Below are 26,616 nucleotides of genomic sequence, written 5' to 3' on the forward strand. Positions count from 1 at the left end.
TTTGGTCAGATTTTACGCTAATTTTTTTGGACCATGTGTCTAGATCGTGTTTTAGATGGGGTCATAAATATCAGCTCCAGCTCACCCAACGTATTGACTGGGTCGGATTGGGTTGCGTTTTTCTCAAGTGGGTCGCGGCAGGTGGCACCGTATACAACGGATGTGGTGCTAATTATTCGCGTCCCGCTCACATAAAGAGCAGGCATATGTGAGCCGGCATGGTGGATCCTTGGAACAAAAAATAACAAAATAAATACCAAAGAAAACCTCCGTAGACCCAGAGACCACCGTCGAGGTTTTCATACGGTCGCACATGACAAGTCATGTATTTTTCACACAAAAATCCACAAACTCCATCCACATGTGATCCCTTGTTACTACCACCCCACTAACACTTGTTGCTAATACAACTGAGAGTTCTATTTCTTTTTACTCTTATTGTCTAAAACTTTGATTATCTAAGTAATTTAGACAAAAAATAATTCAATTAAAAAATTATATATCATGTTGGAACATAATATTTTTATATAAAAAATGTGTTCATTGAGTTCATATGAAAACTTAATAATTTTATAAATATGTTAAAATTCAAACTCCAATATACAGCTCATAGGCACAGATAATAAGTAGCTATGCCACCTCGTAACAAGAGCTGACCTAGATAGCCGATGTGTTTAGAATTAATGCAATAAATAAAATATGTTTTGCAAATTTTTAAATCAACTATTTGGCACAGCATTGTAAACTATAGACATAGATGAACTCAATAGAAAAACAAATAATCTATCAACATATAATTTCTCACCAAACAAAATCAATTTAATGGTAGCATAACAAAACGTTGATTTTCGAGAGAGGAAATAGAATCAAGTCGTTTTGCTTCAAAGTATTCGGCCCATGGGCTCCAAATAGCGTCGGGCCCGAACTTTGTTCCTCGTAACAGGTTCAGAAGACCTCAGAGAGATCTCACAAAACAAAAAAAAAGAAGAAGAAGAAGAAGAAGAAGAAGAAGAAGACCTCAGAGAGAGCATTTGTCTCGTTGGGGAATATTCCACTTTCCCTGCTGCTTCTTTTTTTTGAGGACATCCCCTGCTTCGGTTCCCCTCCGGCGAACCGCGATGAGGTCTCCGGCCGCCGCTGCCGCTGGCTCCGGCGCAGATTTTCCCGACGCTCTGCCCTCCCCGACCTCCCCTGCGTCGGCATCATCCCATCCCAGGTGAGGGACCAGCACCCGTCGCTTCCTCGATTCACTCGAGCGCTCCCCCGTTTTATATATATGTAACTGACCTTCTTGGGATCCTCATCGTCCCCAGCCCCGGCCCCGGGCGCCACTACTACCTCGCCGTCGACCGCATCCAGTTCAAGATGGTGCGTGCCTCTTTCTCCCTGCCCCCTCCGCTTCCCGGCCCTGCACTTGGATTCCATTTTCTCGGATGCTTATTGACTGGTTGTGCCCAGTTTTGCGATACCGCTGGCTGATTTGTCTCGATTCTTGATGATTTATGGTTGTGTTTGAGTGCAGAGGACACTCTTGGAGCTCCTGGGGGTTGTTGCTGATCGCCGTGGCGGGCTGCCGATTGCGATATGTGTTTCCTCCCGGGATGAGCTCGATGCTGTCTGTGCTGCGGTCGCCAACCTCCCCTTTGTGTCAATGTCACCGCTGGTAATTCACAACCACCAGTCCCCAACTTAGTTGTAACTTGCTCGATGTATTTCCATTTGTTGTTCCATTTCCTCCAAAAAGTCGTGGTGGCTTCGAAGTAAATATGCCTGCATCTAGCATATTTGCTCCAAAAATATATGACGTTTGCCATCATAAATATTGTTATGTGCTCAAATGTCCCAAGTTTTCTTGCTTCTCTTTCACCTCTAGCATGGAAATTGTCACTCAAATTCTGATAGGTCTATGATCCTTGCTAATAAGATGCTTCGCTTCACATCAAAATCAGCATATTACTAATGGATCTTTTTATGAACAGTATAGTGATCAGGCTGAAGCAGAGCGTGCATCGATTCTTGAGAAGTTTCGTCAAGAAACAATTCAGTGGAATCAGACTACTAAAGCTACTGATATTACTGAAAGTTCTAAGCCTGAAAGTATTGGCACAAAACTAAGCATTATAGTTGCGACAGATGCTTGCTTGCCACTAGCAGCGATGGCAGAGGCACCCCTTATGGCTCGTGTGCTGATGAACTATGAGCTTCCCACAAAGAAGGTCAGCTTTACCCATATTTGTTGTTTCTAGTACATTTTGTTCACAAACTATGAAACTGTGTTTGTTCTTTTCCTTTTTTTTTTCTGGCATTCACTATTACACAGTTTTGTTGGCTCTTCTAGTTATACCTTTCTAATGTCTTGCCTGACCTGAATATTAAATTTGAGTTTTGCAGGAAGCTTACTTAAGACGCATGTCAACATGCTTGGCAGCAGGTATATTAAGATAGTATTGAATTGATCCATCTCTTATTCTCCTCAATGTAGCTGATGGGCTTTGATGGTGCAGATGGAATTGTAATTAACATGGTTGTTGGTGGTGAGGTGGCTACACTCAAGGCTTTAGAAGAAACCAGTGGTCTGCTCATTGCTGAGATGCCAATACATGTAAGATATACACCATTATCCATTTTAGTTTCATCTAATATTCTCTTGTGGTCTAAACTTAAAATATTTCCTTTGCAGGTTTCAGAGATATTATGACAGTCTCAACTCTATAACTTTTCAGATGTTACTATTTTATTTCCACACTAACTACTTGGGGTTTTACTTCTGTTAATTAGATTTTTTTTTAATTCATTTTCATGATACAGCTTGTTCCTAAGATTAGATCCCTGAGGAATTAGAATAATCTTTACTGCTTCTTTTTTTCCTGAGAAATGAAAGAATTGTAGTCGTGGTTGAACATCCAGTGACATGATTAGTTTACTCCGCGCATCATTTCTATGTTGATGCATACAAGTTTAAGTGCTAAGAGCGCAAGAATTTTCAGACAAAGACAAGCATGGGATCCTTTTTGTGGGCAATAGAAAATATTTTCACTGACATAAATCCATTATTCTTGATTTATAGTTTTGAACAGATCAACAGCAGAGTTGCAATGAGACAGCCAGTTGCCAAAGTGATGTTACTATGGAATGCTCTAGCTTACACTTCAATTTCAAATTAGAGTAGGTTGTATGACAAACTGGTAAACTAGTGTTTTGACTAGTTGTCTAGTATTACTCTGGGCTCTGTGCAGTACCCAACTTCCACTTTGCATTAAAAACAATTGCATGAAAAAGTTATGCAAAAAAGGAATAAAGAAATTACATGCTAGTTATATTTGAAAAATACAGAAAGTGATAGTGAGGTTCACATGAGGTCAGCAACATCTTGCCATACAAATATAAAGAAATGTCCACCTTTTGTGTACTGCACAATCTCTACTGCCAATATCTTGCACCTAGAGAAAGAATAACAATGCAATTATGCTAACAGCTTTGCTATACAAATGGGATTGCCTGTGCTCCTATTATCTAGTGTCATCTGAAATGCTCATTGTGCATTATTCTCCATTAGGAAATTATTTAAAATAAGAACCCTAAAGTCAACGGAAAAACACAACATTTAACTTGACATGTCAAGTCCATGTTTGTTTTTCTTAAATACGCAGGAGAGTTGTGTATCATTGCATTAAGAAGAGGGGTTTTAGAATAAAACACACACAGACACTAAGTCCATGTTTTGAACTAAAGCAATAGAAACTCAGAGTGCAAAAATAGGAGAAGAATTAAAAAGTGCTACTTTGACCTTTTGTAATCAGTCTGTATCTTTGTTAAGTAAATATTTGTGAGCTCTTCTGGAAGTATGAGAGTGCTTCATGGGTCAGCTGTTTATCTTATAAACGACGCATTGCACAATATTTTAATATTTCTAAGTCAAAGCTCCGATAAGGTTTATCAGCCTATTGCCTTTTCTTTTAGAACCATGGAGGTGAAAACAAATATTGGGTTGTAAGTGCACCTGCGATCAAAGGAGTTCCTTGATAATGGATTATTTGGAGAGTCGAGCAAATATTCTAAAAAGCTTTGGTTGCTGTCTAGAGTCTTGAACAAATTGCACTTCCAGCATGGCAACACGAGTAATTGTTAAGCTGAGTTCCGTTGTTTCCCATAGTGGTCATTATACCAGAAATGTGCATGTGCATCAACAATGTTAGTATGGTAGAATTGCGGCAACATATTGAAGCTGCTGGTACCTGATCAACTTTTATGATGAAAAGCCTTGTACAAATCAGTTAGTTTTGTCACATTTTAAAATGTTGCAAAATATATTGATTTTACCTGAAGCATAAAAATTGCATGAACCAGTTTGTATGTCTATCCATGTTCATTGTCAAAAGGACTGGAATAATATTGTGTATTGTTGACATGTATTTGTTCTTGAAGGGTGTGATAGGATGTTAGTTAAACCAAAGCTTTGAACAACGACAGGTATAGCTTGTGTGTGTGTTAGTTGACTGCAGTGTTGCCTTTCTTTTTTCTGGCTATCTCGTTAAATTTCTATAATATGGATATCACTGGCATTAGATTTAGTATTTCCATTCGTAAATATTATGTTATTGTATCCATTTAGATCATGTGTAATCTAGATCGCTCGTCCAAAACCAGAAACAGAACTGACTCAATTACCACTAGCAAAAATATTACTACATGACTGTCCCTTACATTTATTTAAATATTATTGCAATATTTTGTAGCATTTTGTCAATAAAAGAAGAAAATATTTGTAATACACTTATGTAGGTGCAATCACTTCATATTTTAGTACACAAACACCATTACATCTAATTGATAACGTGAAGCTATGTGCATTTCTCAACATAATTTCTCAGAAGACAATCCATCCAAACAATCTACTAAAGCTGCAGAATGATGTGGTGCAATGCCTTGTTAGCTTTGAGATGGTCTTTCCATCTTCCTTCTTTAATATCATGACCCACCTTCTAGTCTACCTTGTTGAAGAGATTTTTATTTTCGGTCCTATTTTTTTACACAATATGTTCCCTTTTGAGAGGTTTACGGCAGTTCTGAAGAAGTATGTTCGTAATCGTACCCATCCATAAGGAAGTATCACAAAAGGATATGGAACAAAGGAGGTCAATGAGTTTTGTGTTGACTTTATTGACGACCTAAGTTCGATTGGAGTCCCTATATCACACCATGAGGGGAAACTCAAGGAAAAGGGCACACTAGGGAGGAAAGCTCGGATGGACATAGATGGGAGTACATTTCGTAAAGCACACTTCACGACCCTGCAACAATAATCCCTTGTGGCTCCATACTTGGAGTAGCACAAGACCATTGTATGGTCCTCAAACCAGGGGAAGATTGAGGCCTAGATTACACATCATCACATTGACGCTTCCGCCTCTTGGTTGCGGTGACGACTGATGGGTGATGACACGATTGAAGAGCAACTAGCATGGTTGGCTAGGGGTCCATCTATCTCAGCATCGACATTCCAAGGATACGAGATAAATAGGTACACATTTTACACGATAGCCCAACACCAAAAGAGCACAAACCAAAATAGTGGTGTACGTATAGATGTAATAGACAACAATGGAAAACAAGACAGATACTGTGGTGCCATTGAGGAGATATGGGAACTCGACTATGGACCTTTGAAAATCCCTCTGTTTCGGTGCCAATGGGTAAAACTTACAGGAGGAGGTGAATGATAGACAACTATGGGATGACAATAGTGGACCTCAACAAGATTGGATATAGAGACAAACCATTCCTCCTAGCCAATGATGTGACTCAAGTTTTCTATGTGAAACCAAAATAAAAGAGTGCTAATAAGTCAGATGACCAACCAAAGCGCCACATAGTTCTTCCAAGGAAAAGAAAAATCATTGGAGTTCAGGACAAAACTGACATTTCAGAAGATTATGATAAGTTCGATGATCTTCCTCCATTTTCAGTCGAGGTTGACCCAAGCTTCCTGCTAGCCAAAGAGGACGCTCCATATTTACGCCGCGATCACAACTAAAGGACGTTCGTCAAGAGAAAGGTTATTAACGTTCCATTAGATGATGATGTGTAATGTATTAGAACCATTATGCTGTGTTTTGTGATCAAGTGACAAAGTAATGTAATAACGTTCTATGGAGTTATTAAACAAGAACTAATTTTTGCATGGTTAAAATATTAATTATTTTGATTGTTTTAGCACCATTAAATATTAAACAATAAATTTAGATACAATTAAATAAGTACATGACTAAGTCATGGTAAACATGTTAATAACACTACAGCTACTATTTTTATAGATTTTTGCATGTTCAAAATATTTATTTTTTCTAATTTTTAAGTTAACATAAGTACTATGACCATTCGTAACCTATTAGTAACTTAATATTACTAATTTTAATATATTTGATATTTAACTGCATCTAATATTTTTATTGGGTAGATCTAATCAACATCAAGATAACAAACTTTTTTTTTGCAATTTTATGAACGCTATTTGATTTACTACACAATAAATAAATATAATATTAATTTTAAAAGAAAGAAAATAAAACATTTATCTTGAGCGGAACTATTTCAGTGGGCTACAACTACTTTAGTACCGGGTGGTAGTTAGACCCGGGGGTGGCCTTTAGTACTGGTGGTAACCACCACCAGGTACTAAAGGGCATTAGTAGGGGGGTGAGGCCCGGTACTAAAGGGGAAAAACCCCATCCACTCCCCCCCAACACTTAGCCGCGATAGTCGTCCGCCACCCCTCCTCCACGCCGCGCGCCGCTGTCGTGTCACGCCCCCGGTGCCTTCTCCGAAGCCGCGAGCCCCCGTCGCCGCCGTCGCCCCCATCGCACGCGCCTCCATCGCTTCCCGTCGTCGGCGCCCAACCTCCACGCCGGTGCTGCCCATCCTCCATGCCGGCGCCGCCCCTCCTCGACCGGCGCCACCCCCTCCTCGACCACCGCCGCCCCTCCTGTAGCGCCGCCGCCCCGGCCTCCTCCATCATGTCGGCGCCGCCTCCTCCCCCACTCCGCCACCCCTCCTCCACCGTACTGGCGCCACCTCCTCCACCGTACTGGTGCCACCTCCTCCACTCCACGCCGCCCTCCTTCCCGTCGACACGCCACCGGCCGACATCCCCAACACTGGCGCCGCCCCGACTTGGCCGTTGGCGCCTCCCCCACTCCGCCGCCCCGACACCGCCGGTGCCGCCCCCGACCCGTCCTCCACGAAGCGTAACCGACCAACAGCGGGCTCTGTCTGCTCCGATGACGTAAGCCCGCGGCCGGCTGATATCATTATTTTTTATTTTTTATTTCTAGAAATGTTGAATTAGCTAGAAAATTTAGAAAAAATGTTGAATTAGCTAGAAACTATAGAAAAATTCTTGAATTAGCTAGAAATCCTATTAATTGTAAATTGCAAACCCAGAAAATTACTTTGATACTTTTGTAGTCAATTATTGATTCCTTAGTCAAGTGTTGTTGCAAAATGTATAAGGTTTATTTAGTCATTCTTTTTTTGTCATTTACTAGCAATTCACAGTAAATAATAATTGTTGTAGTCATTTATTGTAACAAATTGTATAAGTGTTTAATTCTTTTTTTTATCATTTACTAGCAATTCACTGTAAATATTATTGTAGTTATTTATTGTAACAAATTGTATAAGTGTTTCATTCTTTTATATAATTGTAAATATTATTGTAGTCATTTACTGTTTGAAAATTGTATAAGCTATAGTCATTCTTAGAATAATTCTTTTTATATTATATTAATTACAATGGTACGATCAGAGGACAGGCTCGATTGGACGAGGAATACCTAATGGACTTGATTGCTCAAGGTCGCACGAACGATCCGTCAAACAAAGAGGTCGATCACAGCCAAACTGACATCTACCTCAACATGTCTGATAATGGCAATGAGGAGCAACCAATTGCCGAGGGAGGCAATGATGGGCAACAAGGCGAGGTATAATAATTATTACATGATTTGAATTCTCTATGTATCAAGATTATTGGGAATTAATAGTTCTTTCATTTTTCAGCCATTTGGATCGAGTAGGTCTAAACGGAAACGAGGCCCGAAGAAGAGGTTAGAGGGTTATAGCATCATCACGGAACTTAATGAAGAGGATGAACCAACTGCTCCAGACAATGCTAATACCAAATTGGTGAATCGAATTGGGTTTCTTCTTAGGGATAACATCCCAATAAGCTTTCAAAATTGGAAAAGCTCTGAAATCGATGAGAATGTGGTCTCCACAAGCATGGTCCCTGAGTGAGAGAAGGAAATGAAATGGGAGCAAATAAAAGAAAACTTCACGTTCAAAGGTGTAAATGAAGAAAAAGTGAAAGATTGGGGCTTTCGGAAGGGTGCAATTGCTTTTCAAACGTACAAGAAGAACCTGAACAAAGACTACATAAAGAAGGGCCTTGCACCATATTTCACGAAGCACCCAAAGTTAATAGATCACTAGGATTCATTAGTGCAGTTCAAGCAGTCGCAAAAGAGCACTAAGGCAACTAAACCAACACAGACAATGCTCGTCAGAAGAAATACTTTCATCATCTTAGGTCACTAGGTTACAAGAAAGGGATCATCAAATGGCAGAGGATGGAAGATGACATAATTGCTAAGGAATAGTACTAGCGACTCTCGAATGGACGGAGTGAGCAAAGCATTGGTAGTATGTTCATGACGGCACGCTCAATCCTGAAAATGGATCATTTGTGTTCAGTCAAGAATTAAGAGAAACGGCTATGAGGCTTGTTGAGTTAATAAAGACTACGGCCGAAGGATCTTTCATGCCTGATCAAGAGAAGGACGAGCTGACTATGGCACTAGGTAATCCAGAACACCCTGGACGTTGCCTAGGCAAAGGAGTAATTCCATGGAAGTTTGCCTTTCGTGAGCACATTGATTCCTACATAAGTCGCCAAAGAAGTAAGGCCTAATACGCACGACAGCTGCGAGAGTTGCAAGAACAACTAGCTTTGACAGAGGCAAGAATGGAGGAAGCAAAAGACCAACGTGTGGCTCTAGCTCCTAGGAAACAAGCCAATGAACAAGCAGCTGCATCATCAGGGGCTAATGTCAACGTAAGCCCCTTTTAGCATCAAAGCAGCGCCGCTTCCATGGAAGCCCCAGCTAGAGGATCTTCTGACATGGTTGAGGACAACCAACACCACCCCATGGACGACATCATTGGGAGGGTCCCTTGTGAGCTTGTTATTCCTGTGAAAAACAAGCTCATCGTGGTGGCATATGGTGTGGCTGAACAACTGACACAAGGTCAAACAATTCATGGCGTGGAGATTCCAGCTCGCGGTTTCGCTAAAGTTGGGGTGGACCGAGAGGTCGATGGTTGGGATGACCTCGAACTAAAGGTACCTGGAGGTGACGGGGAAAAGAATCTAGGAGAAGCTATCCATGGTTGGATTCTATGGCCCAAGCGCTACATAAGGATTCCACAACCAAATCCCCTGACCTTTGGATCATCTCTTCAGGGCTCAAGGGCATGATCACCTACCATCTGCCAGGGCACCCTCTTCACTAGCTAACAGGGATCCTAGCATGAGTCCACTAGCTGACAGGGATCCTAGCATGAGTCCACTTCCCCCTGTTATGAGCAAGGCTACACGATGAAAGACACCCTCAGTTCCGCCTACAAAGAAGAATCAAAAGAAGCCAACGGAGAAGCAACCAGAGCCCAAGAAAGCTTACGAGAAGACTGATACGGAAATTGACGCAGTAGTGGATGCTGAGGTTAAAGCTCACTTCGCACCAAAGCCTCCCATGAAGAATGATCCACTACTTGATAAGGTTAAATTCGGGCTTTCATTAGAGGCATGGAGTTGGAGAAAAAGAAGAAGCTAAAGAAACCACTGCTATCTAACTACGATCGCACAATAACAAAGACTTTTCAGAAGAAAAAGAAAAGTGGGTCAAGTATTCCACAGCTTGGAACCCAATCCAACCAATCGATTGCGTTGCTCCAGGTGCTTTTGAAGTTTGATAAGAACCTGCTTCTATTTGCCGAAGATACAAATCTCACCGCAGCTCAACTTCGAGGGGAGGATCACATCCCAAAGCACCCTGGGGAGACCAACCGATACTAAATTAGCCTCGGCCATGCGCGCCATGGCAGCGAATTAAGTACCAGTTGGTCTTCCTATTCGGTACTAAAGGAACTGGTACTAAAGGACCCCCCCTTTACTACTGAGTTAGCAATACCGGTTGCACAACCGGTACTAAAGGAGGGTTTGGACCCAGTACTGAAGGCACTTTCCCCAGCAGTGATTATGTTATTTGGACCGTTGAATGACAATTGGATGATGTTTATTGATCACCGAAGAAGGGAAAATTTGCACTTGTATTATAACACCTTCTTTAAATTAATAAATTTGGATTTTTCAATGCAAATTATGTTACAGGCACTAAAAAAGGTTGGTATGTCAAACTACAAAAACCATTGGGCCTTTTCCTTAGAGGAAATTGTCATATTTCGCTGAACCCCCCCCCCCAAAAAAAAAACAAGCTGCTCATTTTTTTGTTATTTTCTATTAAGTTAAGTCCACCACTAGTCCTCAAACTTGTTGGGGTCTGTCATCCCGGTCCCCAAACTATCAAAACACGCAAACTCCTCCCTAAACACTGTTCAAGTCTCATTAGCCACCAAACGGGTGCCAACGTGGGTGATTAGCTGACGTGGAACTGTCACTGTATCCCCTACGTGGCTCGAGAGAGTTAAGGGCGTTGATATTTTGCACAAAAGACCCTCCGTTTTGTTTCTCTCTCAGTTATCCCCCCATCAAAGAAAGAATCGAGGGAGGCGGTGGGGGCGACGAGGACAACAAGGTTGCGCGTGGAGGTGGCGATCGAGGGAGAATCGGCAGAAGAGGCGGAAGGATAAAGGGAGAGCAGGAGGAAGGAAGCGAAGGTGGAGGTTTCCACCAGCTCAACGTGGAAGGATGGTAGCGGGATTGTGACGCAAAGGGGAACCGATGCCTCAATATGGTGAGTTGATCATTTCCACTGTCGTTGCTTTGATAGGATAATGGGTATGTCAATCACAGTCGTGTGTGTTTCTTGACTTCGAACAAATGAAATTGTGATGAAAGATTGTGGATTAGGGGTCAAACTTTGGGTTTTGGGTTTTCATCTTATTGTTGTATGCGCGCGTAATGCAGGTACTGGTAGAGAGGAATTTAGTCTTGAAGTTCACCATGGTGGTTTTTTTGTTGGATTAGGCCATTTGAGGTCATATATGGATGAGAAAATTGATTGGTTTGATTTGATTGATTGTGATACATGGTCGCCTTTATGGTTTGATGATTTTATGCAGCAGTTAGGATATGCCATGCCTAATCCAAACATCAAGTTTTGTTGGTTGTTATGAGGGAAGACTCTTGCTGATGACCTAAGAATTATCACTTCAGATCATAACACTAATGTTATGGCCAAAATTGTTGAAAAGTTTAGTACTTTGGTAGTCTATGTTGATCATGATGACAAATTTGCACATGATAATTGGGATGATGTAGTTGCCAATCCAGTGGCTGATTTGCCTAAGGTGTTAAGCCTAAGGAAGTTTGAGTATGTCAATAGCAAACCAGGTGAAAATCTGCTATATTCTATACTGATTTGAAGAAAGGGAGAGTTGAGCAAGGTCCTAGTTCTGAAGGTAATTCAGAAGTTGTCAGTGAGAGAAGTAGTGCTGGAGAAGATATGTATGTGGACAGTGATTATGAGATAGAAGGTGATGATTTGTTTGAGGATAATGTTGATATGGATGTCAGTGTTGCCAAAGACAACAAGAAGGCTAGAGGAAGCATGTTGAAGACCTTTCAGACAAGTCGCCCAACAGTTGTTGCTGATGAAGATGACACTGATGATGAGACACTAGAACTCCCAGATTCAAATAAGGAAGGAGAAGGGAGGGGCAAGTTTAGATCTTGGAGGGAAGAGAACGTGACCAGTCCATCATTCTTTGTTGGATAGGTGTTCCCTTAAGTTAAGAAGTTGAGGCAATCAATTATAGAGTATTCTGCAAGGAACAGAGTAAAAATCAAGCTCCCCAGGAATGACTCAAAGAGGCTTAGAGGTCACTGTGCAAAGGGGTGTCTATGGAACATATATGCTTCAATGGACAGTAGGGTTAACTCAGTTGTTGTGAAGACATTCTATGGTGTTCATAACTGCAAAAAAGGAGTGGGTATTGAAGAGATGCATATCAAGGTGGTTAGCAGATAAGTACATTGATGCCTTTAGAGCAAATGACAAGATGGGTAGAACCAGCATTGGGAGGATTGTTCAGAAATATTGGAACTTAACACTGTCAAGGAGCAAGCTTGCCAGAGCAAGAAGGCTCATCATATCATCTATTAATGTAGATGAGGAGTAGCAATACAACTCTTTATGGGACTATGAACAGGAGATGAGAAGCAATCCTAGGAGCACATTTTACCTCAACCTTGCTGATAGTAGGTTCAGTACATGTTATATGTCAATAGATGCTTGCAAAAGGGGTTTCAGGGCTGGATGCAGGCCAATCATCTGCCTTGATGGGTGTCACATCAAAACAAAGTTTGGAGGACAACTTTTGACAGCAGTAGGAATGGACCCAAATGACTGCATTTTCCTATTGCAATTGTTGCTGTTGAGGTTGAGTCCTTGGCTTCTTGGAAGTGGTTTTTACAAACTCTGAAAGATGACCTTGGGATTGATAACACCTACCCCTGGACCATCATGACTGACAAGCAAAAGGTATGTAGCCACCTTTGATTAATTCTACCAATTGTTGACTAATTTGTTTACCTTGCATCTTTGACTAATGCCACATTTTACTGTTTCAGAGTCTTATCCCAGCAGTTCAACAGATTTTTCCTGAATTAGAACACAGGTTCTGTGTCAGGCACATGTATTCCAATTTCCAAGAAAAGTTCAAAGGTGAGATTCTCAAAGATCAGTTGTGGGCTTATGCAAGATCATCATCAGTGGAGCAATGGAACAAAAATATGGAGAAGATGAAGGCTTTGAATGCAGATGCATACAACTGGTTAGAGAAAATGGTTCCCAACACTTGGGTGAGAGCTTTTTTCTCAGAGTTCCCCGAGTGTGACATATTGCTGAACAACAACTGTGAAGTGTTCAACAAATACATTCTAGAGGCAAGAGAGCTTCCAATCCTTAGCATGTTTGAGAGGATCAAGACTCAGCTAATGACAAGGCATTACAACAAGCAACAAGAATTGGCAACCCAGATGGAAGGAAGCTTCTGCCAAAAAATCAGGAAGAAGGTGGCTAAGAATGCAGAGTATGCAAAATTGTGCTATGCTTTGCCTTTTGATCAAGGTGTGTTCTAGGTGCAAATTAGGGATTACCAGTACATAGTGGACATCAATGCCAAGACTTGTGATCGCAGAAGGTAACAACTGATAGGTGTGCCATGCTGCCATGCAATTGCTTGATTGAGGCATGAGAGAATTAAGCCTGAGAGTGTGCTTCCAAGTTGCTATTCAGTGGAGACATTCAAAAAAGCATATGGATACAACATATGGCCTTGCAAGGATAAAAGCATATGGGAAAGGATTACAGGACCAAAAGTTCTCCCACCAAAGTATGAGAAGAAACTAGGCAGGCCACCAAAATCTAGGAAGAAGTAGCCACAAGAAATTCAAGGAACAAATGGATCCAAATTAACTAAGTATGGAGTTGTAATGCACTACAGTCACTGCAAAGAAGCTGGCCACAACATTGGTGGTTGCAAACTTAAGAAGATGGGATTCAGTTCAGCTGAAGCTAGAAAATTAGTTGCACAAACACAAGTTCGGTTACAACTTGAGGCTGAACAAGTTGCTGTTGCTGTAGCTGCAGTCCAAACAAATGAGGCCACCAATGATGAGCCTAACAATGAGCCAGTGAACCAGGAATTCACAAATGATGATGCATTGCCTTCAATGACACAAGCCACATCCACCATGCTGAGTGAGATGCTTTCTTAGGTACCTTTTCTAGCACTTCAAAAACTGAATACAACCAAAGCACTATGTGACTGACTAACACTTCATTTTGTAGGAAACCCAATCTACAATGCAATCTCAGATTTATGGGCCATTGCCAGATAGTGGATTCATCATGTCCAACCAACCAGTTGTAAGACCTGCCACCTTGACAACAAGCACCAAAGTAGGAAGGGCAGCATCATCAAGGAAGAGGAAGGAACCTAGAAACAAGGGACAAGTGCAGAAGAGGAAGGCATCGAGCAGCAAGGGTCCAGAGCAAAAGAAGAGCAGAACAACCAGCAAAAAGGGAGAGGTGCAGCATAAGAACTGAACATGTTATGACTTTTGTGTGATGAAATTAGAACTTTTGAGAGATGTCTAGGTGAATTTACTGTGATGCCAAGATGACTTTTATGTGATGAACAACATGTTTTTGTGATCATGGCTACTACCTCCTGGATGGATAGATTGTGCCAGTTATGGATCTTTATCAAAAAAGTCTCAGTATGATTTCTACTATGGATCTTTTGTTCTGTAAGGCAATACAGTAAAGCAAAGAGATGTAACTGTCATTTCATTTCATAAATCACCATTACATTCTGGAAGAACAATACATTTTATTCAGTTTAACCAATTCATAGTAACATATCCAGCCAGCAATAACCCACAGACAAATACAAACAAAAAACACTTCAAAAGGCCTACAAATTCTTTTCCAATGCATACTAGCTCTAATGGCAGCCACCAATTCTTCTTCCTCTATCTTCTTAAACAGCTTCTTTTCCTTCACAGGCACTCCCTCAACATTACTCTGCTCGTGTCTCTTCTCTGCAATTTTGTTGAGCACGTCAACATACTCTTCTTCCCAATACCAGAATGGGCATTCACTGCCATCACTCTGCAACCACAACAGAGCACTGAGTTCAAACCGCTTTCAAGCAAATCATAACCAAATTGAACTGGTTTAAAACCCAAAATAACTTTATGAGCAGGACCCTTGTAAAAGATGCAACCACGATTTCCAGTGCCTTCTTTCTTAACCTCCAACTCAAGAATCTTCTATCGCTCGCACTCTATGCAGATAAGCAATGGCAGATGCGGCCTAGTCGCCTATTATGTGTATCCGATAAGCTCAAAGCCATGGGACGACCACGACGACCCGACGACGACAATCTAGAGCCTCTCGAAGCGCTTGCGGCGGTGGCGGCGACGGCGACATGAAGTGGATAGAGAATTTTAGGCGCTAGGGATTGAGTCAACAACACGCGCCGGCGTTTTGTTGATCCTCCCCGCCCTCGGCCACGTCAACCTGCCACGTCCTCACTGAATCACGGGTGCAGACTCGTTTTGGTGGCTAATGAGATCCGAATAGTGCTTAGGGAGGAGTTTGCACGTTTTGATAGTTTGGGGATCGGTTTGCGCGTTTTGATAGTTTGGGGATCGGTTTGCGCATTTTGATAGTTTGGGGATGGGAATGACAGCAAGTTTGAGGACCGTTCTATTCCAACTACTGGTAGATGCGTATAAACTTATCACACCTCACCTGAGTTCGTTACACGTACGCACGCCGCCCTCCACCGACTTCATCGTCTCAGCGACCACCGGTACCCAACCGGACAACCGGTCCCCCCCCCCCCCCCCCCCCCCCCCCCCATCCGGCGGCCACCGCCTTCTTCACGCCACGGCGGCGATGGACTCGCCGCCGGCCCTGCCCCCGCTGAATTCTCTGCCGCCAGTGAATTGGGACGCGCTGGATGCCCTCGTCCTCGACTTCGCCAGATCCGACCGCCTCGTCGTCCCTCCTCCCGCTGCCCCCGCCGACGCCGCCTGCCCCTCGCCGCCGTCCTCCCCCTCCTCCTCCACCACTACCGCCACCTCCTCCGCCCCCTCCTCTTCCTCCTCGTCATCCTCTACCTACCGCTCACGCCTCCTCATCCTCCGCGCCCGCCGCGCACTCGAGGCGGGCGACGTCGATGCAGCCCTCGCGCTCCTCCGCGTCCACGCCCCCGCCGCGCTCGCTGACCATCGCCTCCTATTCCACCTCCACAAGCAAGTACGTGCCCTTCCCTCCTTGGTCTGCATCTACCTCTGCAAGCTTGTGGTTGGGACTTCAGACATGATTGAGTTTGTGTGGGCGATGCAGAGATTCGTCGAGCTGGTGAGGAGGGGCACGGAGGCGGACAGGGACGCCGCACTCGATTGCCTCCGCACGGCCCTCGCGCCCTGTGCGCTCGACGCCTACCCGGTGAGTGCTGCTGCTGCTGCTACTCTCCTCCTGTCAGCGGAGGCTGGTGTTTGGGCGTCAAATTGATGTTGGGGCTATATACTTAATCTTCCCCGGTGACCAATGGCATGCTGAAAAAGTGTAAAATTGAGTAAAAAAGCTCTGCATGCATATGCTACTGAATCATGAGTAGTGTTGAAAATTTGTGGGAATTGTCAGGCTTGCTGTTGTTTGACCTGAATGGTTTGAACCTGCAATTGTGGGTATATATATAGTGATAATAGATTGGGGGATAATCATGATTCCTTGTTTCACCATTGTTTCAAACGGCATGCAGTTTTGGGTGTCCGGTTCTACAAAAAAAAGGACATGAGATAATGTTGGGAGTCAGAATCTGACTAGGATAACCTGTATCTGACTTGGGTTGGGCTATCCCCTTATGTTAGCAGCTTCTATTTAGAACAGTGCTTGCTACTGGTAGAGTAGCAGTGGTTAAATTGGCCCGAACATGTTTAATCTTCACTAAAATCCAATTTTGAAGAGGGCTTGTTTTGGCCCTACTGCAATTGATCATTGGGTCTGATCACAGTTAAACCATACCAAACAAGTTACAGAAACATATAAGGGATTTGTTTACAAAAATGATTGACTGTTTATGGAAAGCTGGAGATAATTCAGTGACACTGTTTTTGAATAGCGCTCTTCTTTTACTGCCATACGTTTTTGTTTAGTTTTTTCATCTAGATAACTACATCATGAAAGGTTAGTTTTTTAATGGGTTACAGCCATGGAATCCCAGGTTCCACTTACTTGCTCTTTCTTTAGGCTTAAAGATTTAAACCCACACAATTACTTTTTTGCGTTTTCATTTGGTTTATTTGGTACAAAGGGTGACTATAGAAAGTTAACATGCCCTTTTAAGAATACAATTATACTGGTAAAATATTGAGAAAATTCCCTATTTGACACCCATAAAATGAGTGGTTCCCTCCTTGGCCCTGGAAATTTCGAACTTCCCCATTTGACACTGGGTTTATCTTTCATTCCCTATTCGACACTTCTGTCTATTTTGAGTGCTAGCATCTCCAACAGACTATCTATTTTGGCTCTCTATTTGACTCTATCCAAGTTGGCAAAAAGATTCCTCTCTATATTGAGTTGTTTATTCCAACAGACTATCCATTTCCCACTCTAAAAATCCGCACTCTCCATCCGCTCCAACAGCCTCTCTACTTTGTACTACAATAGCCTCTCCATTTTGCACTTTCCATTCTGGCAACTACTACGCGTGGGACCCACACTTTGGCAAGGCAAGTTGGCTTGCCAAGTTTGGCAAGTGTGAGGGGAAGTTTGGCAAGTCGGATGGGATGGAGAGCCAGATAGCAACTCTGTTGGACCACGATTTTCTTACGGACTTGCCAAATTTTTGCTTGGAGAGTCATATAGCAACTCTATTGGAGTTGCTCTTTTGACATCTGAAAAGATGATTTAGCCCCTCATATGGTACATGACCAATTTTTTTACAGCTAGCATCATTTGAGAGAATACAGTGAAATACTGTATTGTAGAGAAGATGAGACATGCATACATAAGGCTAACAGATGCATAAAAGGTTCACACATACATGAGAGTATGACAAGATGGGAAAGGCATGAATCACATGAATTACTGAAATTCATATTAGAATAACTATGAATTCTCTAGATACAAATTAAAGAACATGACTGGACGTTTTTACAATATAAAATTACAAATGAGAATATCTGAACTTTGAACTTTCATGGTCGTATATCTAGCCTCTGGGCAAGCAGACTGGTAATCGGAATTGCCTATACCTGCACTACATTGAAATACAATCAGAAGGGAGAATTTAAAAAAGTGACCGCGCTGCCTGCAACAGCCGAAGTGCCCATGCGTGCTGCCGGAGCTTGGCTTGGTTTGTGGAGAGGCGGGATCGGATACAGAGAGCTAGAGGGGCCAAAGAATGCGTGCGCTGGATCTGTTGCCCAACTTGAGGGTAATTTGGTCCAATCCCTCAAAATCTGATAAGCCCACAGGAGAACTTAATGGAAATAGATAACAGACTTGACAGAAGTGTCAAAAAGAGGATGAAAGGTAAATCTGGTGTCAGATAGGGAAGTTCAAAATTCCTAGGGCCAAGAAAGGAACTGCTCATTTTATCAATGTCAAATAGGGAATTTTCTCTAAAATATTAGGTATTCATATTGCTAGTGGATCTTCATTAAACTGACCCTGTAAGGCTGTAATTTAAGGACAGTTGAGATGTATCTATCTGCTACTGAACACTCTTCCATGTAAGATAACTAGGTCACTCCAGCTTGCGCTCGTTATTGAGAGCAACTATGCTTTTACGGGAAATTAGTAACTGAGATACTGGAACAATAAGTGGAAAGAGCTATTTTTCCTTCAATTTAATTCCCAATAAATGGATATACTGCTAGGGATTTCTCTACTGCCCTGTTATTTCCTGTTCAAACCTTGGGAGAACAAATTTCAAATGTATTGGACAGCCATAAATTGAGCATAAATACCAAAGGAGCTGCATGCAGCACCTAACAAACAGCTAAATCTGATTGTTTCAGTTCCTATCTATTCAGAGGAAAACTTAGGATACCTGAATGCATTTATTCTAGCATTTTCCTTGAAGTTTCTTTGTGCTTGTTTGAATCTTGTGTACTGAATATTGATATGTTGATATGCTCTGAAGGAAGCTTATGAGGAGTTCAAGCATATAATGCTTGTCTTGATATATGACAAAGATGATCAATTCTCCCCAGTTGTCAATGAGGTATGCAGGGCCTGTTATGTCCATATTATGCTGGTGTTTTAGCTGAGAATATTGGCATGGATTGATATATTAGTTATTTTTAGCTTTTATGTTTAATAGCATTACTACAGTAGTGTATTAATTTACACCAATTACTAGAGTTAAGCTGAAAGCTTGTAATATTTCGTGGTAATATAGGAATCTTAACTACATGACTTCTTCAGCATTTGAGTAGCTTTGATTGTCATTCTGTTAATTGATAGTATATTTCTTGGCACTAGGACATGAATTCCTTGCTATTGAAATACTATGGCTTTTTGCTTCTTATTATGCTTATTGCTTCTTGGAGCATCTGTTTCTCAACTTTTGAGAGGGTGTCAGTTCTTGTCACGTTGTAGGGAAGTTCTTTCAGTTTCTCATATGAATCATTTCTTCCTTCTGAAATCTTTTGCTCTACAGTGGTCTATAAAGAGGAGGTTTGAACTTGCTGGTTTGCTGTCATCCATACTAAGGGCTCAGTTACAAGCTTATGATCCTATTTTGTCGATGACCTTAAGATACTTAATAAGGTACCTTGTACAGTACATTCTCCTGTCTTTACAAACATGATTGGTTAGCCTACCTTCTTATGCTACTCTGACAATCTTGGAACACTTGAATAGCATTCACAAGGTATATTGCACACACCAAGGAATTTCATCACCTTTATCTGATCTTACTGAGCGACTGCTCTTTGAGGATCGTGATCCACCTGTGGTTCCTCAGGAATGCTCACTAGAAGCACCGCCATTTGATGAGGCAAGCGCTTCTCATTAATTATTAAGTACACTATGCTCTTTGCACCAGCTTTTGATATTTGGATATTAGGTTGACGTTCAAGCCCTAGCGCATGCTGTGGAGTTGACAAGACAGGGTGCTGTTGATAGCTTGAAGTTTGCAAAAGGGGATTTATATCAAGCATTTCAGGTTGTATTACTATTTCAAAATGTAAATATGAAATTATTCATTTATGAAAATGCAATTTTTGTTGCCATTTGTCTTAATTTCTATTATACTTGCAACATTTAGCTCTCATGTAACTTAAGCAACACTGTTGATCTTGTTAATGGGTTATTAATTTTTAAGCATCGTTATAAATGATAGGACATACATATTTATTTAATCTGTTTTCATAATTCTTGAAACTTCCTATGCCGTGAATCCATATTTTCCCTTCTAGAACTTAATTCCTATCCATGAAGACTGCGGCAGTATGAAATCTTTTGCTCTTCAGTGGTCTTAAGAGGAGGTTTGCGTACCTATGCAAATCATACCTTTCTGAGAATTGTCTAGCATTTGTATTGACTTTATGAGTTCTACTTCTTGTTTTCCTCAAGTTGGTTCTTTCTGTTACACACATGCCTTTGTAATTGTAGCACACTGCACTTTATGCCCTTTGCGACCACTCTGTGGTACACCTGCATGTATGCATGCCTGCTAGATTGATGTAAGATGGTCATTATGAAATTGGGGAGGGCTAAGATGCTGATTTAACAGTGTTTCAGCAGAATGAATAGGTCGGAGTCCCTTTCTTCTGTTTGAAGTTGTCTTGTCAATTTTAGACTTCTCGTGAGTATAAAGAGAAATTTACATCTAAAGGTTATGTATCTCCGAAACCTACGGTTGAGGGGCTAAAGTATTACATTACATGCTTCCTCTGTGTTTCATTGAATAAAGGTAGTAAGGTACAGCAAGTAACCAACAGTTAATTTGATGGACAGATTGTAGATTACACCTTCACCATTGATTAAACAAAAAAATTGTATGTCTCTCAATATGATTATCATTTGTTAGCTTGTTATTTGATACAGTATGAACCTTCTGTTTGTTTAAATTTATGTTTTACTAGTGTTCCATTGTTGCTTCCTTGGCTTAATGCCCATTAATGTAAGTTTCTCTGTGAACATGGCAGAACGAGTTGTGCCGAATGAAGCTGGACGTGACACTTCTGGATAAACTTGTACACGAGTATTGCATATACAGGGGCATAGTTGAAGGTGGTTCCCATGTTCTTCCTGGTAAATTGCTGGGCATATACTATAGCCTACATGAAAATCTTGATTGCTACAATTTAACAATTTTCTGTTAGAATTAGCTTTCTGCTTCTTTGTAGCACTAATGAAAATTGTTTTTAACTTTTGTAGGAACTGCTGACTTGAAATGTAGTCAAAACAATTATGTTAATAATGAAACACAGCTTGAATGTGAAATGACTAACAATCAGAATGGAGATTGTAGCACCAGTGATATCACCCGTGATGATTCTTGGTCCAGGAGGTTACGTAGGGTTAGAAGTAGTACATCTGGGCAGCGAAGACGAAAGAGATGGAGAGGACGGGTAGATGATCTAGATTATGCTTGTGAAGCTTTATTGGATGTAAATAAGCATGATAGCTTGTCTCCTGCCCTTGACATGGACGAAGATACTGTGGTAGAACAACAGGTGAACTTTATAATTCATTTTTCCCTGCCTGAAAACTAGATTATTAATAGAAAATTATTGATGATTATACACCCTTCTATAGGACTTGGTGGCAAATTCTAATACATCTGATACTAAAAACATGGAAGATCAGAAATATGAAGTTGTCCTGGAGATGCAGGACCTCACACGAAAAGGAATGGCTTCCAAAGTTGTCGAGGAAATAAGCAGCATAGATCCTGATTTCTTTCAACAAAACCCTGTTCTTCTGTTTCAGTTGAAACAGGTGAGGCCCTATATGAGAATCGGCAGTTGTCTGGGGCTCTGATAGGAACTCTTACGTACTCAATTTTTTTGTCCATTTCAGGTTGAATTTCTTAAGCTAGTAGCTGCTGGTGAACATGTTGCTGCTCTCAAGGTAGCATCCACTCATCTGGGACCTCTTGCTGCCACCAACCAAGCTTTGCTGAAGCCCTTGAAGGAAACTTTGGTAACACTGATTAAACCCAATGGAGATGTACTGAATGCAGTATCTTTGCCGGTTCTTGCAAGTTCTCTCCAGGTTTGTCCAGTGTTTGTATATTACATGTTACTTCTGTGATAGACTAGAATTAACATTAAAATAAATTTTTATAGATTTTTGTTTCTTCAATATAAGTTAGAGAAGATGAGGCTTGAGTTTGTTTAGAGTAAAGTTGGATGGTATCAGGACATGATTTCTTTTGCAGGTTGCAATGAGCAGGAGGCTTGGTATTGAAGAACCCCAGCTAATGAAGATAGTCAGAGCAGCAATCCATACACACACTGAATGGTTTAAGCTTCAGATGTGCAAGGACCGTTTTGAGCATTTTTTGAAGATTGATTCTCTGAAAGAGGTTGATCCACCAGTGGGAAGTTGCAGTATGCCCAAGGACCATACTGATGAATGTGGCAATGGATCATCTCAAATCACAACATGTTCAAGTGGCAAGGTGCCAGATGAAGGTAGTAGCCCTCAGGTCTCATCAGAAGTTGCCTGCGATGAAAGTGCTATACTGAAGGTTATGGTAAGTAATGTTGGTTCTCTTGTGTAGCATGGTGAGGATGCAAGTTTGATTTTCATGCCTAGCCTTAGTTTTCTGCTATGTGACAAGGATTTTCTTTCGTTTGTGGGGTTGCCTCACCTCCACTAGTGTAGCTTTCCATGCCCCCTCTTGAAGGGAAAATAGCAAACACACCGTCTTAACGAGATTTTCTGTGTTGCTATAAACACTAGATTAGAAAAAAAAAACTTATTACAGTGTTCCTCCATTTGTGCCATTTCCTGCATCTCGAACTCATGGGGTTTGCAGTATAGTCTGGCAAACTGTTTCATATGTATGAAGAATTTCTTTTTAGCCACTACTCAGGTTTTATCATAAGGTCAGGATTGAAGAAAAAAAAATCAGCTTCTAGCTCAGTGTTTCTCATCTGCCGTGGTGTCTTTAAAAGTTTCCCTAAGAGGCAAACTGGGATTTTCATTTCAATTCCTTCAAAACTTGGAGTGGAAAGTTATTGGAAAGTTTCATTAATGACTATAGTAACAACAATTTAGTCATGAATTTATCATCTCAATATTTTGCATATGATCCATGATTCTTCATATTGTTTTTTAGGAATTCCTTGCCTTGCCGAGGGCTGATGCCATCCAACTCCTCATGCAGTACAATGGAAATGCAGAGACAGTTATCCAACATATATTTCAATAGTGTTTATTGTACAAAATGCCACATACGTTTTGCTTGCTTTAAAACAGAATTCTTTGTCAATACCTTTCTTGTCTTTGTACAGGAGGTTCTGATAGAACTAGGCTACGTTCCCTTCTCCTGTATATTCTGCTTGTCACTTCGTCCATGTAACACCAAAGCATAGCAAAAGAGGAACCCAAATAACAGTTTTCAAGCAAGTCACCAAGGAATAATGGTTACGTTCTTGAATTTTTTGAATTTTGTGACGGTGACACAATTATAAGTTGGGACTTGTGACGTATATTGCTTCATTGTGTCGTCGTGTGATATCATAATGATTTTTAGCTAATTTATTTATTCGCGGTCTCAGTTGTAAACCAGCGACTTGCCACGATGAAATGTTGCGACGATTGACTGTTTGATGTATCGTCGACCCCCTCGTCTTGTCTGCCTTCAGTACTAGCAAAAAGCCAAAAACTAGTCATATTACAATTCTTAACCGAAGTCAGGAAAGCGCCACTTATATTTGTATGTTGAAAAACACCATCGTCGACGTGGAGAACGATGGCGTAGTATACAAAGGACGGTGCGCACGTCTACCTCGCAGAATAAAACCAGCGACACCGATGCATATCTTTTTATTGCGACGCTTGGGACTACTGCAACCTGGGGTACACATTTTCCTTGCAATAATGGACGATCAACGTACCCGGAAATTTAAGAACTAAATTCAGTCATGTAGTCGACAGGATCCATATCGAACTGAGGGCTGAGGCTATGTAATTAAGCATGTACTGTATGTGTCAATGGAGCGTCACATATATATAGCTGCATCCAGGATTTTAGTTAGGGAGAATTATTTATGTGGCACTGCAAATACTGCCATAATCTGAGAGATGCCATAGGAAAAGGTCTAACCCCACTTTATGGTACGTGCTCATGTAGATGTCAACAATCTATTAATTAAATGCTGATATACCAATAATATAGAGCATGTAAACGGAAACATTACTGGACATTCAACTAGCTAGCCGCCTAAGATTCCCCACATTTAAGAAAACACTACTAGAGAACTGACTTTAGATACCACTCCCTTTAGTCTCGGTTTAATTTCGGTCCGGGAGAAAAGGGGGTGCGCCACGGTAGGCTGGAATGGGGCGCACCTTTACTCTCGGTTCCTTTTTTGCAACCAGTACTACAGGCCACCCTTTAGTCTCGGTTAAAACAGCTAATTTCTGGGCACCGACGGCGCCACCCTTTACCCCCGGTTGGAGCCACCAACCGGGAGGAGTTACCAACCGGGAGGAGGTCCACTTATAAGTACTACCATTGCGGGAGGTATAAATAAACCACATGATGAGGCTGCATCAGTGGAACCTTCGTCTTCGCTTCTCAAGGATGCTTGAAGTCCTTCTAGATAGTACTTAGTGAATGGTTTGTCGTAGTGTATCACGTTGTTGTTGCTCTCAAGTTTAAATTTGTGTATTTCTATGTAAACTTTCAGCAATATTTGAGTTTGTCATAGTGTATCATGTTGTTTGCTTCTGAAATTTTAATTTGTGTATTTCTATCTAAAATTTTAACAATGTGATGGATAGTTTTATTTTAATTTTTGCTTCATGAAATCCAGCAAAACTCGGCGAGATCCGATGCCTACAAGTTCCAACCGGCGAGAATAAATTTCCAAATAGAAGCAAAAATAAATAGTATAGAATTTATGACTAGTTAAAACTTATTGTAAACAAACTTGCTAATTTAATATATTTTTGCATGTTTGAAATATGTAAATTTCTTATTTTTCGCTTGCTGAAATCCAGGGAAAACATAAATCGAATAAATTTCCAAATAGAAGCAAAAAGAAATAGTATAGAATTTATGACTAGTTAAAACTTATTGTAAACAAACTTGCTAATTAATATATTTTTGCATATCTGAAATATGTAAATTTCTTTTTTTTCGCTTCCTGAAATCCAGTGAAAATATAAATCGAATAAATTTCCATATATAAGCAAAAAGAAATAGTATAGAATTTATGACGAGTTAAAACTTATTGTAAACAAACTTGCTAATTTAATATATTTTTGCATGTCTGAAATGTGTAAATTTATTATTTTTTGCATCCCGAAATCCAGTGAAAACATAAATCGAATAAATTTCCAAAAACCAGATGAAAAACAGGAGAAGGTCCCCATTTATCCCGGTTGTAAAGTAGAACCGGGATAAAAGAGACTTTTCGATTCCCGCTTGTAAGTACCCATTTATCCCGGTTGATCATAAACCGAGATAAAGGGGGGGCTTTTATCGCGGGTGATCATAAATCGAGATGAAAGGCCCCCTCTTTTATCTCGGTTTGTATTAGGAACCGGGGTTAAATGTCCTTTAATCCCGGTTGCAGTTACAAATCAGGATAAAAAGGGGGGGTCCTGTATAAAAGTTACAGCGTCTTCTACACTCCCCCCGCCCAACACTTAGCGAAATTTTCACTCATCGTCCTCATCCCGCTCGTCGCCTGCCTCCGTCGTCGCCGCTCCCCGTCGCCACCAGCGGCCCATCCTATTCGTCGGCCTCCTCCGTCTCCGTCACCGCCGCCATCATCTTCGCCCGCAATCATCGCCGGCCTCCTCCTCCGTCCTCGTCGCCGCTGCCGGTGCGTCCATCCCCATCGCCGCGACCTCCGTGCGAGCCCCTCATCGCGCACCGGCGCCACCTCCTCCCCGTTGTCGTAGTTGTCCCCGTCACCGCGACCGCCGTCCCCGTCACCAGCCGGCCGGCCGCCTCCCCTATCGTCGCCGCGCGTCCTCATCACCGACGCGCCCACCTCCAAGTCCGGCCGTCCCCCCGGCCCGAATCAATTTTAGAAATTTAGTAGATTACTTCTAATTGTTTGTGGAATATAGTTGTATATTGCTAATTAATGCTTAGAAATTAATTGAACTTTGGTACACATATTTACAAATTTAGTTGAAATTTAGTACAATTTGTATATTACATTTTGTATGTTACATTTTTTATATTACATTTTGCATAGTACATTTTGTATATTACATTTTGTATATTACATTTTGTATGTTACATTTTTTATATTACATTTTGCATAGTACATTTTGTATATTACATTTTGTATATTTCAAAAAAATTTGTTGAAATGAATTTTTTTTCATGGTTGTTCTATATATGATTTCATGTACAAAGTAGTTGAGATCGATGGCAGACGACGAGGCCAAAAGGTATCTAATTGAGCGGATTATTGCTGGTGATAGTAGTTCCAACCTTCCCATAGCGTACACCAATGAAGAGGGTAGCCAGGTAGACATGTTTCTCAACTTGTCTACCGAAGGCAGTAGACGAATGGCCGACGCAGTTCGCAGCTCTTCTCAACACCTCGGGAGCAGCTGTGCGTCCTTAGGGCTCCCTGAGCCA

The 26,616-nt window shown here is 41.3% G+C and overlaps 2 protein-coding genes and 1 pseudogene across 3 annotated transcripts; all 3 read left to right on the forward strand.

Annotated features, from left to right (window-relative positions):
* Nucleotides 1–943: 943 nt before the first annotated feature.
* Nucleotides 944–2,906, forward strand: LOC117839157 (ATP-dependent RNA helicase eIF4A). The gene is made up of 7 exons (XM_034719425.2): nucleotides 944–1,216; nucleotides 1,314–1,368; nucleotides 1,523–1,663; nucleotides 1,980–2,216; nucleotides 2,392–2,431; nucleotides 2,505–2,602; nucleotides 2,681–2,906. Exons 1-7 carry the CDS (start codon nucleotides 1,119–1,121, stop codon nucleotides 2,696–2,698), a joined length of 687 nt encoding a protein of 228 aa, XP_034575316.1. The 5' UTR covers nucleotides 944–1,118; the 3' UTR covers nucleotides 2,699–2,906.
* A 6,116-nt stretch (nucleotides 2,907–9,022) lies between these two features.
* LOC140221140 (uncharacterized) lies at nucleotides 9,023–14,017 on the forward strand (annotated as a pseudogene).
* A 1,667-nt stretch (nucleotides 14,018–15,684) lies between these two features.
* On the forward strand, nucleotides 15,685–23,497 carry LOC117838896 (uncharacterized). Of its 2 annotated transcripts, none has more exons than XM_034719092.2 (12): nucleotides 15,685–16,070; nucleotides 16,161–16,262; nucleotides 18,970–19,050; nucleotides 19,489–19,598; nucleotides 19,692–19,827; nucleotides 19,897–19,995; nucleotides 20,981–21,065; nucleotides 21,213–21,511; nucleotides 21,594–21,776; nucleotides 21,858–22,052; nucleotides 22,219–22,536; nucleotides 23,125–23,497. In XM_034719092.2, exons 1-12 carry the CDS (start codon nucleotides 15,708–15,710, stop codon nucleotides 23,215–23,217), a joined length of 2,064 nt encoding a protein of 687 aa, XP_034574983.1. In that variant the 5' UTR covers nucleotides 15,685–15,707; the 3' UTR covers nucleotides 23,218–23,497. The 2 variants fall into 2 exon arrangements, with proteins under 2 accessions (XP_034574983.1, XP_034574982.1); XM_034719091.2 differs by having other exon boundaries at nucleotides 15,687–16,070; nucleotides 20,981–21,086.
* The last annotated feature ends 3,119 nt before the right edge of the window (nucleotides 23,498–26,616 follow it).

This window comes from Setaria viridis, chromosome 9, assembly GCF_005286985.2.
Source record: "Setaria viridis chromosome 9, Setaria_viridis_v4.0, whole genome shotgun sequence".
In the NCBI taxonomy this organism is placed as follows: domain Eukaryota; kingdom Viridiplantae; phylum Streptophyta; class Magnoliopsida; order Poales; family Poaceae; genus Setaria; species Setaria viridis.